Source organism: Zootoca vivipara, chromosome 2, assembly GCF_965207765.1.
Source record: "Zootoca vivipara chromosome 2, rZooViv2.hap1.1, whole genome shotgun sequence".
NCBI classification, from domain to species: domain Eukaryota; kingdom Metazoa; phylum Chordata; class Lepidosauria; order Squamata; family Lacertidae; genus Zootoca; species Zootoca vivipara.
The window spans coordinates 47,695,454-47,711,761 of NC_142584.1; the positions used below are offsets into that span (position 1 = coordinate 47,695,454).

The 16,308-nt window shown below is 46.0% G+C and overlaps 1 protein-coding gene across 1 annotated transcript in view; it reads right to left on the reverse strand.

Moving 5' to 3' along the window:
• Positions 1–16,308, reverse strand: part of AFAP1L1 (actin filament associated protein 1 like 1) — a 78,743-nt gene that overhangs the window by 13,126 nt on the left and 49,309 nt on the right. Inside the window, exons 2-9 of the mRNA XM_035105263.3 lie at positions 13,469–13,597; positions 10,605–10,688; positions 9,491–9,588; positions 7,567–7,678; positions 5,605–5,703; positions 3,673–3,884; positions 2,540–2,719; positions 137–232 (exon numbers count right to left, since the gene is read on the reverse strand). Of these exons, the coding sequence (XP_034961154.1) occupies positions 137–232; positions 2,540–2,719; positions 3,673–3,884; positions 5,605–5,703; positions 7,567–7,678; positions 9,491–9,588; positions 10,605–10,688; positions 13,469–13,597 (1,010 nt within the window). The remainder of the gene's footprint in view (positions 1–136; positions 233–2,539; positions 2,720–3,672; positions 3,885–5,604; positions 5,704–7,566; positions 7,679–9,490; positions 9,589–10,604; positions 10,689–13,468; positions 13,598–16,308) is intronic.

A 16,308-nucleotide genomic window follows, 5' to 3' on the forward strand; every position in this document is an offset into this window, starting at 1 on the left:
TAGCAGGGGAGAAAGGGTTAAACTCACAATCCCTTGGCTGCTCAGACCCCCTATAACAGCTAAAAGAAGAACTATGCACACGGATTGTATTCATTCATTAACATCACCGCTACTTCGGCTCTGAGCGACAAGCTACCTTGTCGTGGTCCACCTTGCACGTAAGCAGAGGAGATGTAATAACTTCTGTTCCACTCAGTCCTCCTCCACTGGGACTGCTCACTTCCTTTATCACCTGCAGGAGGAGAGGGTTGGGTGTCAAAACAACGGAAACACTGGTAGCCCATCGGCTGCAACTGAAAGCTCACTTTGTTGCAAAACATCCAGCGATGGCTTCTCAGCAGCAAATGTGCCACCGAGTCTCAATTACCTGGCAGAAGGGAAACAGTAGATTTCAGTACTGAAAACTAGCAGTCAAAGGGCCAAACTGGACTCCAGCAAACTATTCTATTGGGCCCAAGGGTATGGGAAAATGTTTGCCTATTGTGTGTCTTGTAAGCAGTGCTATTTTTCTAGGGGAAAAAGGTGCCAAAACTGAGTTCTGGTGAGTTCTGGCTGGAAAAAAGCCCTTCTTATAAGGAAATGGATAGAAAATATGTCCAATCTGGGAGAGAGAAGAGTTATATGCCAACCTTAACTATTCATCTCTCTTTGGGATTTTTTAATGCAATATAGTGGCCTCTGAGAATAAAGAAGCAGGTTATTATCCCTAACCTAAATATAGCCAGTTTTTGTATTTTGTCCTAATTTAACTCCAGGCCCATTAGCTTCCAAGACAATTCACAATGACTTTTGCTCTTCCTATCTCTGGTTTCTGTAACATTTCAGCCATGGATGTTGACACAAGATTCCCCAAGGAAACCCAAGTGAGGACTGGGGGTACAGGTAGGCAGACTCTCTTTTATTTCTTCCAACAGACCCACTTCCCACCCTGCCACCTTCAGCAATAGGTTGTCTTCAGGCTTCAGAGCAGGTCTGGGTGAATTAAATCCATCTGCTCAGGTATTCTTATTTCAGAGATGGCAGTTTCTCAGCTGCAAGTGGGGTTTAGCCATCACACCAGAGTGCCTATTGGATCAGTGCCAACAGAGTATTCACATTTCTGAGGAAGGGAGGAGGACCCGAAGAGTCGCATCCCAGGCCAGCGGGGTGGAAGTGCTTTGAGCCAGTGAGTGATATGGAGCAAGGGCAAAGACGGAGAAGTTCTAAAAACAACCAGTACAGGGAGGAATAGACGGTTTTTAATAAATGCTGAGGTTCCTGACAGTACTCATGCCAAAGTACACTTGCTCTGCCAAGACAGAAAATAAATTGAACCACAAAATGCACAAGACCTTTTCAATCCCTGGACTCAGAAGGCCATTATAATAAACTACCTAGCCTGAGTGTTGCATTGTGCTTCCTTCGGTTTAACCTCCAAAATCCAAGCCTCAATCCCAAAAAGAGAGCCTGGAAAAGTGCGGGCGGCAGGGATGCGTGTCAAATTGAAAGCGTCGCCATTTGTGCCACAAAGCTGAGCTGGAGGGGTTAAATCTATGTGTCTTTCATGGAGATCACCTGCTGGTATCCATGGCCGACAGCCATTAGAATGAACAAGCATGGGGCTATCGTGATGTAGTTTTAAACCACTAGCATCTGTTAGCTAGAAATTGCCACCACACTGCGTCCAGATGTCAATGGACTCCAGCTCCCATCAGCTCCAGCCAGCCTGGCCAGTGGACAGGGATGATGGGAGTTGTAGTCAACTGGAAGGCCACAGGTTTGCGGGGGGTGGGCGGCAAGGGGAGGGAAGAGAGCAACTGAGAAAGCCAAGTATCAGTGATGCAGCATACATGAGCATGCACCCCCACACACGCACAAGCCCTGTGTTTTGGATAGGCAGGAATAGTGGCTTCTCTGAGAAACTACCATCAAGAACAGGCATAGGCAATCTCGGCCCTTCAGATGTCTTGAGACTACAATTCCCATCATCCCTGACCACTAGTCCTGTTAGTTAGGGATCATGGGAGTTGTAGTTCCAAAACATCTGGAGGGCCGAGATTGTCTATGCCTGATCAAGAAGCACTGAAAACGCCACCTTTTTCAGACCCTGCCGTCAGGGAGAATTGGTGATTTCATCTCGCAGAGCTTCCTACCGAATCTGCAGTGCTTCAGAACAAAGGCAGGAAAGAGTGGGGGTGGGTAGGCATGTGTGAATCAAAACAGCCCCTTTCCTGCAGCCCTGCAATTCCAGATTATAGGAAGGGGGTGTCAGGGTCTGCCCTGCTGGCTGGCTATTTCTCTCCTGCAGCCAGGCTGGGGGTGATAAGAGGCTGAGTAAGAAAGCCCCCTCCTCCCCACCGGAGAGATAACAAGTGCTTTTCCCACAGATCCTGATCACACTTGCCCAGATCTACAGTGGTCAGGGCAGGAGGGCTGTTCACATGGAAGGGCATTAGTTGGCATTAGTGTTTTGATTTTTTACAACAATGGACCACAGAGAGGGTTTCTCTTTTAATTGGGTGTGTGTGGAATTGAGCTCTCCTGCTGTTGAGGGAAGTACCTTCAGCCACTCCTCGGCCTGCTCTTTGCTCTGCACGGCCAGCACCAGGGCCTCAGCGCCCGGCAGGGAGAAGCGCAGCTCGTGCTTCTTGCGACGCCCGTCCTTCGGCACGTAGACAACGTTGCAAACACTTAGTGCCACTTCGAGGTGTGGCTGCCGGTGCTTGGAGCTTTTGTAACACTAATGTTAAAAAAAAGAAGAAAAAGCACAATGTTCACCACTCTTTCCAAGTCGGGTCATTTTCTTGTACTTTTCGTGGCTCCTCTCAGCACAGATAAGAAGCAGTGGGAAGCTCCTGTGGGGAGGAGGAGGTGCACAAGAGGAAAGAAGAGAAATGCTTGGGAACTCCCATTGCTTAACCAAATACCTTAGAATCGTAGATTTTTTTACAACCGGAACAAAAAACAGAAGTGCTGAAATCTTTCCGGTCTCAAAGAAACAGTCCCCCACCCCACTTAATTTTGGGTCATTACATACAGATATGTGTCCTGTTGCCCTAATGGGTTAAAGGGAGCTGGGAATCAGGAAAACCTTTTTCAAAGGTTTGATAGGAATCAGAGCAGCAGCAGGGGATGGGGGTGCTTAACCCTTTCCCCACGCCACATAATCATTTGAAAATGTCAGCTGAAGAAAGGGTTGAAAAGCACCCTTCCTCCTGGTGCTTTTCAAATTCCCAATAAAACTTTCAGAGAATGAACACCAATTGGAGCATCATGCCTGAGTGTTTCACCACCACCTTAAAGAAGGGCCACACTGCGCTTGGCATATAAATCTGTGACAAATTTACAAATACTGTTAGTTACAGACCAGTTATTTGCAAGGACAAAGGATGTGTAAAAAACCAAAAACTGTGACATACACAGTGCACAATATCTTTGACTCGGCCAGCAAAGGGAACTAAGCAGCTATGTGGATCTGTTGACTCGTCCTTCCTTTTTCATCAAAGTTGCCAACTCTATAAGTCAGTGCCAGATCCCAAGGAGAATGGGCCTTCCCCAGCCATGCTAGTGCATGCAAAGTCAACTGATTTGCCAGGCGTCTTTGGCTCATTAGCAGGACTCTCCAACTTTTCTCCCCCAAACTTTCCCTGCTTTCCTACATGTGGTCAGGTGCTCCACAAGCCACCAACTCACCAGGAGTTTGTTGTCCTTGATGACCGTCAGCTGCTTGGCCCATTGCCCAAAGCGCTTCTTGCGCAACAAGAAAGCACATATCCTGCAGTCCTTCACCAGGTTCATGGAAGCTTCCTCAGACGGCCATTGGTGTGTCAGTCTCTGACCTTTCCCATCCTCTTCCTCCTCATCGTAGGACTCATAGGAGCTGCTCATGGCATCAGAGTCATTGTCTACAAGGAAGCAGAGAGCCCTTAATCACCCAAGGTACCACTGCCAACACCATCAACATCCTATATGTGAATGCCATTGCTCCTTCAGTTGGAAGCTTTCTGGAACACATACGGTTCTGCATTTCCTTTGGCTTCTTTCCAAGCCTGCCTATGACACTGACAGGTTCTTCAAACTCCCAAGCTAGCATTTATGGATCTCGACAAGGCAACCATATCACTGCTGAGTTCCATAGCTGCCAAGTTTTCCCTTTTCTCGCGAGGAAGCCTATTCAGCATAAGGGAATTTCCCTTTAAAAAAGGGAGAACTTGGCAGCTATGCTGAGTTCTTAAAAGGCATGTTAAATTGCAAATATGCAGTTTGTAGACCTATGTTCTACCTCCACGGGAGCCAGTTTCCCATGAACTACATAGGCACATGCTTGCTATCATGCCTCAAATACTCTGAAGTTTATTTTCTCTCTCCTTACAAGCTATGTTCTGAATTTACTAAACATTGGGCTTTCCACTGCATTTTCCAAGCTACTTTGTTTTTGGTGGTGGTGGGGAAGGTACTTATAAATGCATTGTGTTTCAGGTCACAGTAAATATACCAGTTCATATTATTTCTGTAATCTAAAGCTCAATGCAGTGATAGCTGTTCTTTACATTTCCTGCAAATTAAGATAAACTCTGACTGAGGCAATTTTAGCGGGCTGTGGGAAAGGCTTTCACTATTATGCAGACTCTAGAAAATCCCAAAACTCTCTGTGAGGTGGAGCTTCATTGAGAGCAGCACCTTTTAAAAAATTGGGTATGCTTTTTCACAAAGGCTCTTAAGTGTAAGTGCTGCAAATATGAGATCCATTGGTCCAGCATGGTCCCTGAGGCACCCTAATCCCAGCAGTAATATTTAAAGAGCAAGTTTCTGCACCACAAGGTTGCAGGCAACAGTTCCTAAACAGGAATAGTGTGTGCCTACCACTTATGCAAAGGTTTGGTTTCAGGATCCACGTGCAACGGCAAAATTGTACAGTCAGGAAGCCTCCGAATTATCCCCTGCAAGGCAGAGGGCTGCTTACCAGGACGTGGGAAGGTTGCAGGGGGTCCCATAAATCTTCCCAGGGTCCTCCTGCAACCTTCACAGCACCCAGTGAGTGAGGAGGCAGTGCTGCCATGCTTACTGAGCTTTGGGAAGGCAGTGAGAGGGCTCCAACAGCATCCCAGAGCCCTTGCGCCTCCTTCCCAAAGCCTTACTTACCTGGCTTTGGGAAGGTGGTGAAGGGCTCTGGGGCTCTCCCATAGCTCAGTAAGCAAGGGAAATCTGCTGGGTGCACGGGGGGGGGGTCAATAAATGGAGAGTGGAGAATGGTGAGTTTTCCCAGCTCTCAATTTATTTACCATATCTCCCCCACCCTCCCATCTATGTAAGGTTGTGATCATGTAAGTAAAGCAAGCGCAAGTTGTAGGCTTACCGTATTGAAAGTTGTATGCACCAAACCTATGCATATAACCTGCAACACTGTCTATAGTAGTAGTAGTATACCATGGGTCAGTGTGATCTTTTTCATCCCGGGGGCCACATTCTCTCATGGGCAACCTTTTGGGGACCACACACCCATGGTGGACAGGGCCAGAGGCTAAAGTGAGTGGACCCACATTGAAGTCAGAGGTTCAAGGGCTTAGGTCAAGTGTCCCAATCCACCTGTGGCTATACAACACATATCTTTGCAGCACTACTTACAAGAGTTTTTCTGTTCTCCATTTATTCTGGTGAGGGGATAGTTGCTATCTGCATCTTCATAATACCCATCCTCTATGGAGTTGGGTGGACTGGAGCTATCTGTAGAAGAAGCAGATGATACGTTAGACCATTGCATGAACACACACACACACAGCTCATCCACACGTCTGTTTGTCCGGTGCTTTATTCTGTTCTGTTTGCCCTGTGATTTCTAGACACATGTCCAAGAGAGTTTTATTTTCTCCCACCACTTTCCCTGGGAAAACCCGCTGTTGACTGCTGAATCAGAAAACCCGATGGATGTTTGTTCCGACTCAGTGCTAAACAGCAGGTTTTCATGGGGGAAGTGGTGGGATAAAAGAAATACTTCTTCGACCTGTGGCTCGAAATCATGGGACAAATGCAAGTGTGGATGAGCCCGAGAGGTACCGTGTTTCTCCAAAAACAAGACACTTATATTTATTTTTCCTCAAAAAAACCCACTATGGCTTATTTTCAGGGGATGTCTTTTTGTTATTATTAAGTATGGTACAGTTTAACCTACAAGGTTAAACTGTCTATCAGTATGGCTTATTTTATGGCTATGTCTTATTTTCGTAGAAACAGGGCATCCACTGTGTCTGTTCCCTCTGTGGAAGGCAGTGCTGAAATAAGCTGATCAACTTCAAGAAGGTTACACAGGACAGCCTTTACCTCTAATGAAGATAGGAAAAAGGCAGACAATGGGATTAGGGGGCAACAGGATTCTGACAGGGAAAACTGGAAGCCATGTCCATGGCTCTCCTTCGCAATTTCCCAAATGGCCACCAGACACCAGAACCCCACCCACAGAAGAAGGGGCATCATGTACGGGGTGCTGAATGATACATTTAATGGCTTCTGCTTGGAAAAAGTGCTCTGCTTCCTGACACTCCCTCCAACACATATCCCTCATCCACACACAGGGCGAATGAGAATTCAGTTCTAGTCCCTTCAGTCTGGTTTTTCTTACATTCCACCAGGGCACAAAACACTTCTAAAGAAAGAACTTCCCTTCCCTCCCCTCCCCTCCAGAACATCTCCTTCTTGTTTTCTTCTGGACTTTGCCAGGGGTGATTTTTCTCTCCCTCCCTGGGGCCTCACTCATTCCTGACATCGCTGGTGGCTTTGATGCCATGAGGCACACAAGAAATCTCCCCAATTTTCTATCCATGCCTTGGGAGCATAATTCAGGGCCCAGTGCAGTGGCAGGTCTACATTTTGGGGGCCCTGAAGCTTGAACTGTTATGGGGGCTCCTTTGCAACCAGTGGTCTGGGCAACCACTGCTATCTTCTTTAATGGGGTTGTTCCACCACAGATCTCCACACCTTTACAACATAAGTGGGATTGCTGAAATATATACAGTACAGCAAAAAATTAATTCATTTGAGTCATGCAACTCAAAAATTGGGTCTACTAGACCCAAAGCTTTTCAGTAAGGTGGACTAAAGTCGCTTCTGGGGGCCCTCCAGGATGAGAAATCCTGAAGCTTCATTAGTTTCATAGTCAATCTGCCTCTGGCTCAGTCTTCTATCAGAGGCAAGGGAAACAAGAGCAGGTGCTAAGCTGATTTCTCTGCTTTTCTCTAACCTATCAGGCAGAGAGAGAGAGATTGCTCAGGCCCTTCACATTCCTGCCACTCAGGGTTTAGCGACACATTTCCAGGCAAGTCTGAGCAAACAACTGCTTGTGACATCTGAGAGTCTGGGGGTGGAGAGGGCAGGGAAGCAGGAAAAGGGAGTGTGACAGCCCAGCCCCCCTCCCCAGTGCCATTTCCCTCCCTGGGGCCTATAAATTATAAGCCTGTCACTTGTCAGACACCTGGGAGGAGCCTTTGTTTTCCTAGGTCGATACGGGAGTGCCAGCACAAAAAGCCATGTCAAGACCCAGACAGCTGGCTGGCTTTATCTCTCTCTCTCTCTCCAGCTCCCAATTAGACTTACTGTGGGATGTGATGTACTCGGGAGCTTTGCCTGGGTCCAGTGGCAGGGCTTCCTCATAATAATCTTCCGGAGGAGGAGTGGTGGGCAATGGTGGAGGTGGCTCCCCAGATACCTGTGAGAGGGAAGAGGTAGCATGGATGAGCTGGAGAGTTCTGTGCTGTTGTTTCTTTCTGGGCTCCCTGTTATAAATCTGGCAACTGGGTATGCCCATGCAGTCCAGTATTCTGTTCTCACACGGACAAATCGGATATGCCTAAGGGAATCCCATGAGCAGAACCCAAGTGCTGCAGCGCTCTCCTCTTTTGTGATTCCTAGCAGCTGGCATTTGCGAGGCACACTGCCTCTAACAGCGAAGGTGGAACACAGCCTTCTCCCCCCCCCAAAAAAGCACAGCCTTCACTGTGGCTCATTGTGATGGGTCTGTCTGTGACTCAAAGCAGGGACAGGCTTGCACGATCTGCTTTGCATTTTACTGGAATCCCAAGATCTACCCACTTGAGCCAGGTGCCAAAGAAGACATGTAGATTTAGAATGAGCAGCTGCTGAGAAGGGGTGTGTGTGTCTCTTTTTAGTATTAAAACTGAGCTGAGCACAACATGCTTCTACGCAAACACCCATTCCCAGTTACCCTGAGCTTACTTCATTTCAGCAGTCAATTTGAGGGAATGGGAGTCATTTTTGTTGTTAAACAACTGAAAGCCAGAAATCCTTGCTGATCTATTGGAAATTATATATTTTGTGTTATTATTTTGTGAATCACCATGAGATCATCAGATGAAGGGAGGTATACAAATTTAATAAATAAGTAAAATAAAAATCACCTGGCGTTTCTGGTGCTACCACCTGCCTATTCCTGACTTAAGAACACTGAACTGGGAGCACAGGAATATAATTATGGATTGTATCCAACATTAGACATATTTGTAATAGGCCCACTGAAATTACTAGACATGGCTAAATCCACTGGTTTCAATGGGTTTACTCCAAGTAGCACTTTGTTGGAAACAACCCTCCTGCATGGCTTGCTTTCAGAGAACCACTCCCATTCGGACAACGGATGGGCAACTTCTGTGTTTTTCCGTCACCTCCTCTCTCCCAGACATGGAAAATTGCCACCAAGCCTTCTCTTAGACTGGAGACAGACAATTCCCTTTTTAAAAAAGTTAGAAGTGGTTTGAGAGAGGCTGCCCTTCTCATGGTGCAGTTGTTGCACAGACACACTTGTTTTCCCCCACTATCGCTTCTGGCCAAACAGGTTTGTTTAAAACAATACAAGATGCTGACGAATCTGTTCCTCAGAGGCAAGAGTGGGATGAAGTAGCAATGCCTTCAGCTCTCCAGAAAAACAAGAAGAAAACTTCTTGTTGGTCTCCAGCCTCACCTTGTGTCCTCCAGTGACTGCACCCAGGTCTCAATGTAGATCAGGTGCATTTCTGAAAGGGGATGGGCAAAGATCAAATGCACAGCTAGGGTTTTTATCCATGGAATGCATATGGGAGGAGAAGATGGCACAAATATGTAAGTCTCCCTTCCTTACTGATCTGTTCCTGCTAACCGCAGCACTGGAAACAACATTAAGAAAACTGAAATGAATGTCAACACAGCTTTCCTCCATGGAAAGCTGTACTTTGCAGAACCTTAGCAAGGTGTTCTTTGTAATTTCCCTCCAGATGTCAAGTGCTCCGTCATAACCAGTTACAGAATCATTAGAGCCTAAAGTGGAATAGGTTAGCGGTAGAGCATATGATTTGCATTCAAAATATTTCAAATTCACTCTCCAGCACCTACAGGCAGGGCTGGAAAAGTTTCCCTGACCTGAGACCCTAGAGAACTTCAGCCTGTTAGGGCCACAGATATATTGAACAAGATGGACAAATGGTCTGACTCTGTATAAGACAGCTTCCTAGGTTCAGCAAGGACTTACCGTTTTAGCAGGCTGGCTCTTTGAAAGTTCTAAGTTAACGCCTTCTTTCACCTCCCCATCATCCTCTTGCATGTCCTGAAGATTGCCCAGGTTACAGTCTGGTAGGAAAGTTGGAAGACAGTCACTGAGCAATGCCACCATCAAACTTCACATGTAATCTCTCTGTTGCATTACAGAGCCCCTATGGACATCCCTCCCTCCCACTGCCCGAAGGAATTACAGTTGCTAACATCTGTGCCCACAGTGGTACAGGGCCGTGGAATTGTTTAGCCCCTTGCTCCTGTACCATATGGGGTATGGGGGAAATGAGAAGGTTTGGGGAGGGACCCAAAGAGGGGACAAAGTCAAGGAGAAAGTGTTAAGTCAGGAAGAACAGCCACATTCTGGGATGAGGTTTATACAATTGTGCAGTTGACCCCTCTACCCTGATGCTCTGTCTATCTAGGCATTTTGGGGAATTATAATTTAAGGGTCCTAGAATGGATGAGACCTACTGAGCTAAAACTAGCTGCCAATGGAGGATTTCCTTCCAATGGAATTATTAGCTTCCAATGAGCGATTGATTTTATGAAGGGTTAAAACTATTCCCTGCCTGCTGCAAATGACCCCACCCACCCCATGGCTGCTATCCCTTTTTTAAAAAGTGCATGTTAAATGTAAGGATGGATTTAATGCCAACCACTATATATATTTTGTGAAATTTTCACAGATATCTTCTTAATAGACATATTGCAAAATTCGTCTGCACAAACCCTCAGGCTGCTGAATACTAGGGTAATACTGAATCACAGGTATCTTTGAATTCAAGAACAGCTGATAACCAGAGAGGGATGGTAGGCCCCATTCCACTGCAAAGGTTCAGCTTTTTACTCATGGGTCCTTCTCTGTTCTTTATGGATTTCTCCTGCAAGGATTGTTAGGAGGAAAGGTGGAGGGAAGCACCTTAAGTTTAGGGAATCATGCAAATAACAGAACACTGCCAAGGGCCACAGACTTGTTGCGCCGGGCCTGGACTTGTAACCAGCTAATCCAGACAGATGAGGACCAAACAGGCATAAAAGGCAGGGAAGCTCTGGGCAAGCAGCATTAGGTTGGAACAGCTCACTGTACGTACCGAAGCCTTCAAAGAGTGACTCCACAAAGCTAGTGCCATTATGCAAGGTCGCTGTATTCACATACATGTAGCTCATTTCCTTCCCTGCAAAGTCAGAAAGGATATTGCCATCAACAGGAATGATTGCATCAGACTATGAGCTAAACCAGTGAGATCTCCTGCTTCGAGGAATCGTTTCTAGATCAGCACGTTTGGCATGGAATTTTTGCATGTCACAGAGGATTCTGGGAAGTGTTCTAAGGCACATTCGGTTCATGCAAGGTGCCTATTGGGTCTCACCGTTGATCTGCATGAAACTGGAAAGATCTTTGCACATATCAACATTCTTTCACAGCTGTACCTTTTTAGGGAGACAATCAGAAGCAGCAAGATTGAAACCTTCTAGGAAAGCTCTCATCTCAGTAGAGATCTTCTCATGGAGGAAGCCCAGTAAGCTTCCAAGGAACGCCAAGTTACTCCAGAACAGTTTGAAAACCACTGCTCTGGGCTTAGAGGCGAAATGCCAATGATGCAGAAATGCAGGTTTTCAACCCCTTCCTGTTAAGCTGGGTCTGACTCATGAAAAACAAAAGTAGTTTTGGGCTGCATTCATACTATACCTTTAAAGCACATACTTTCCCTCAAAGAATTCTGGGCACTGTAGTTTACCCCTCAAAGAGCTACAATTGTCAACCACCCTTAACTGTGCCCAGAATTCTTTGAGGAGAAAAATGTTATTAAGATATGCTTTAAAAAGCATTGTATGTACCCAGCCCTAGTTCAACGCCAAATTCACGAGAACAAAAAATAGAGGTTTTATCGACTGAATTTACCAACCACATCTTACACACCCTGTAGCACTATCTAATTCCACATGAATTTTGCACTTCTTTTCCCAGCTCAATGAAAGTGATTGGCTCCCCCTCAAAGCAGCTATTAACATCCTGAACTTTAGCCAACCTAAATTGGTAGTGCTTATATATATAGAGAGAGAGAGAGAGAGGGAGAGAGAGAGAGAGAAGAGGGGTGGGGATTATTCCCCACCCGCTCATGAAGATTCAGAAACAAAAGAGGAAATAACTGTTGTCCAAGAGGCAAAATGGAGAAGCTAGCCTCTTCTTTCAGAGCTGACCACCCCACAGAATCATTGTGTTCTGGGTCTTGCAGAGGGGATAATAGAGAGGCTTCCCGAGGAGAGAATACAAGCCTTTGGGCTCTTCCCATGGAAATCTCATCTCTCAGCAGAAATCAGCCAGCAGGAAGGCTACTGGAAACACACATTTCCACAGGAAACACAGGGCAATTCCTGTCCAGCTACAGCGTGGCCAAATATCACTATTCACATTGCCTGCAGGCTTAAGAGCTACAGGTGCCTGCTGCTCTGACATACATACACCCACTCCATGTGGCACTTGTTAGGTACCCCCACCCCATCTCCTGGGGATTCGTTTTATGGAATTTATTCAGTGGCTTCCTTAAAGGCAAATGTGCTACAGCTGCCTTAGAAGATATGGAACACTAAAAAGTCGAGGTGGGGACAATTCAATCTTCAGAAGCCTGCCATTTCACCTGCCTTATTTGCTATCACAAATATTGAGAAAGTTCTGGTGAATCCATAGGGCTCAAATAAATCAAAGAACACGATGGTCAGCTCTTGCCAGCTATTGTTTAATGCCTATTTTTCTCTGCTCCTCAAGGTCAGCTGGAGGACTCCTTCTCAATGGAATGCTCCACCAGAGGGAGTCACGTACCTCTAGCAATAAAAGGACAAAGTACAGCAGCGTTATGAAGAATGACTATGGGACACACAGCAGACGTGAGGCGGGTGACCCAGGAGCTGCTGTGGAGGACAGCAGGTGCAGGAAGCATGAAACAAGAGTAAAGTGCAGGGAAAAGAAAAGAAAAACTGCTTTGGTTTGGAGATGGGGGAGTGTAGTTTCTTTCTCTCTTTGCTTGCTTATATCAGGTGTGGGGAACCTGTGGCTCTCCAGGTATCACTGGACTCAGCCCCAGCCCAACTGGCCAATGGTCAGGGAAGATGGGAGTGATAGCCCAACAACATCCAGAGGACCAGAGAATCCCCACTCCAGGTTTATATGAAGGAGGCACAATGGCATGTGGGTTCCACCTGTGAAAATGCAGAGTCTACATTTGGCACATCCTCAGCTCACGTTATAGAGCCAAACCAAATGAGTTGTGAGAGATCAATGAAAAGGCTGTTGTTATTATTTTTAAAAACTACTCATTGATGTGGGCAGAGGCAATTTGGATCAGAACTGTGGCACTGGGGGAATAGGGTTTAATCGACTCCTGCCCCATCCCAATGCTGATTCCCTGGAGTTAGACTGCTCATTCCTCCAACGCTGCTATTTACTTCATGAGGAAAAACACACACATGCTCTTTTGTTTTGTATTTATTGCAACTGCTGTCCAGTAGCAGCTGGGGAAGATCTTAATCGACCCTAAACCAACATCTCCTTCCATGCTAAGAGGAAATCTTCAAGTCATTTTTCATCAATAAGTACGAGATGACACAGCCTTAACTTAATTTTTTTGCCTCTTTAGAAGCCCTTCAGATCATGATGGCAGGGACATTTTTTTAAGGGCAAGAAACAGGCCCTGCTGGCTATACAACTTGCGGCTGTCGCTACTGGAGTCAAATCAACCGGGACAATTTTTGTGGTCCACCCTTGTGGAGCCCTGCACAAACAAAAGCATGTACAGGCATGTCAGGAGCCAGGGATGTGCCACAATATAGCAGGCGGAGACATGTAATGTACCTTAAGGTTGCCTCAGCCTGAGGAATCACACAAAGAACAAATAAAGGAAGAAAAGGGGTCAGCCTGGTGGGCAGGGGTGAGAGATGGCAGCAAGGGCTTTCTGACCTGCAGGGGGCTGCAGCTTCTGCAAGATATTTGAGACGGCTGTTTTCTTCTCCATTGTAGTGGAGCTCAAGTATTCATGGTCCAAGAGCTTGAGCAGTACGTTAAGCTCAGGGAGGAGCTGATCCAAAACTGTGGGCAGAAAAGGAGAAAATCGAATTAGGGTAGGGGTCACCAGCTCAGCACCCATGGGCCCCAGCATGCCCACCAGTTCCACCTATGGCACCTGGGAAAGATCTCAGGAATTATCGACTAAAAAAATCCACCGAGCACAAGAGGCAGTTTGCTCTTCCTGTTTGCACTGCCTTGGCCTCTCCCACACTGAACATGGCTCCTTAAACATGCCCACAATTCAATTGGACAACCCTCCCCTCCCTTCTGTTATGAACAGAGGAGCAGTGGCAAAAAGCTTCTCTCTGTGAGTGTGGTAGTGTAGAAGTTCATTTTCCATTGATGGGGGTCTGACAGAGAGCACACTCACATGGTTTTGTGTTCCTGTTTCTTTTTCTGCTCCCTTAGACATGGCAGTCATTTTGTGTTATGCTACCATTTTGTGACTAGTAACCGCAGCACACTCTCAAAATTCCAAAGGTGCCCAATGGCCCCAAGGATTGGTGAACTCCAAGTTAGATTCCTGTCGTTTCCATCAGCACTGTATGGAATATAAAAGATGGACCAGATCAAGTGTGCCAAGGCGAGCAGGGAGAGGGAGAAGCGACAAATTCCATGATACTTGGGAAGAGAATTGCCATTTCCTCATGGCCTCCTCACCTGCAGAAGGTGCCTGCTTATACCCTTTAGCACACTGAGGGAGGCTACAACCAAAGCACTTCCTACTGCATTTCCACATCTTCTTCCACCTGCTTCAGTCAACCTTATTCTGATTTTGCCCTATGGCAGGCAGGGAAGTGGTAGCTGGGTTGCTGGATGAACAGAGCATGGGGTGCAGCCATTGCAGCCTTACTCCGCTCGTATCAAAATATGGGTACTATCTCCAGAAAATGATCTTATATCAAATATAAACAATGGTGGGCGGGGGAAACAAGATCAGAAATGGACTTAAAAAAAATTAGCAACTGAACATACACAGCAGTTAAATGTTTCAAAAGACTGGTCTGATAGAGATCTCCAACTCTCCGGATTTTCAGAGGTCCTCCACCCAATATTAGCGTAAGGCAACACTCTGGCCTGTGTTAGGTGACCACAAGTATTAGTACCGTTACTACCATTAGTACCATTAATGTAGTAATGATTCTGTTTGGGATGTGGAATGCTAGGGGCAAAACACCTCCCAACGACAACACAAGGTATTTGCTGTGCTGGTGGAGGGTGCTTTAAAGAGGTAAACACTCACTTTAATCTCAACACAAGACGCTTCCATTTGGTGAGGCAGCGATATAGTTTTATTCTGATGAATTATGGGGCTATCACCTCAAGATAGGGGCATATGAAGAGGTGCCTCAGGTCTCCCTATTTTCATGGAAGGGTCACTCCCATACACACTGAGGTAAAATGCCTCACCAGAGCAGTCACCACAGCCTGAGAGCACTGCTTTTGCATGCTTTGTACAAACTAGCTCTCCTCGAGGAACGCATTTACATGGGGAAGCAATCTCCCAAAGATAATTCTGCAAGACTGCCAAGCTCCATACAGTGGCACATTTTCTTGTGCTGCCCTCTTCACTGCTCTGACAACTTGCATCCTTTAATTATCGTGTTCCTTTTAAAAGGCTCTTCCAAATATTGTTCCATGGCTCAATGATGACTGACTATGCACTCAGCCAGGGCTCACTTGCTCTTTAGAACATCCCATGGGAACAACATGCAAACTACAGCACACAACATAGTTAACCCAAAATTAAACAGCACCGTTTTATAAATGTTTTGCAGTGGCGGGGGAGGGAAGCAGTTTCAGACAAAGAATAAAACGAGGCTACAATTAAATTTCTTAAACAGATCAGCTTGTTTTAACTTGACACCCAGCTGCACACGAGGGTGTTGTTTAAGAGAATTCACCTCACCCTCAGAAAGTGGTATAAAGTGCATCTCTCCCGACATAGTTAAGAAATACCTTTCCACTTTTAAAAGTCAGCCTTTTGATGGGGAATCGGCTTGTTTGGAAAGGTTGCTGATGAATTCAGGCAAGAACATTCCAAAAGAGAAAACGGTCGCCATCTGCAATACAGACAGCAACTGCTATGAAAAGGAGGGTTTTGTATACAGTGGTACCTCGGTTTATGAACACAATTGGTTCCGGAAGTCTGTTCATAAACTGAAGTGTTCATAAACTGAAGCAAACTTTCCCATTGAAAGTAATGGAAAGTGGATTAATCTGTTCCAGACGGTCCGTGGAGTACTTAAACTGAAGCGTTCATAAACTGAAGCGAACTTTCCCATTGAAAGTAATGGAAAGTGGATCAATCTGTTCCAGACGGTCCGTGGAGTACTTAAACTGAAGCGTACTTAACCCAAAGCATAGGTGTAATTGGTTCCGGAAGTCTGTTCATAAACTGAAGCGTTCATAAACTGAAGCGAACTTTCCCATTGAAAGTAATGGAAAGTGAATTAATCCGTTCCAGATGGGTCTGCGGCATTTGTAAACCGAAAATTCGTAAACCAAGGTGTTCATAAACCGAGGTTCCACTGTACAGTGTACTCTGCCTGAGTCAAGAAAACCAATGGCTTGCATAAAATGTACCAATGAAGCAGACTATTTGCTTCTGCCAATCGTAAAGAATCAAGGGGTTGCAGGCCACTAAAGCCCTTGTCAGTGGAAATCTTGGCATCTCAAGCCTAACTTTGCAATTCCAAAGGGCCATAAACTTAAACATAAGAACAAAACAA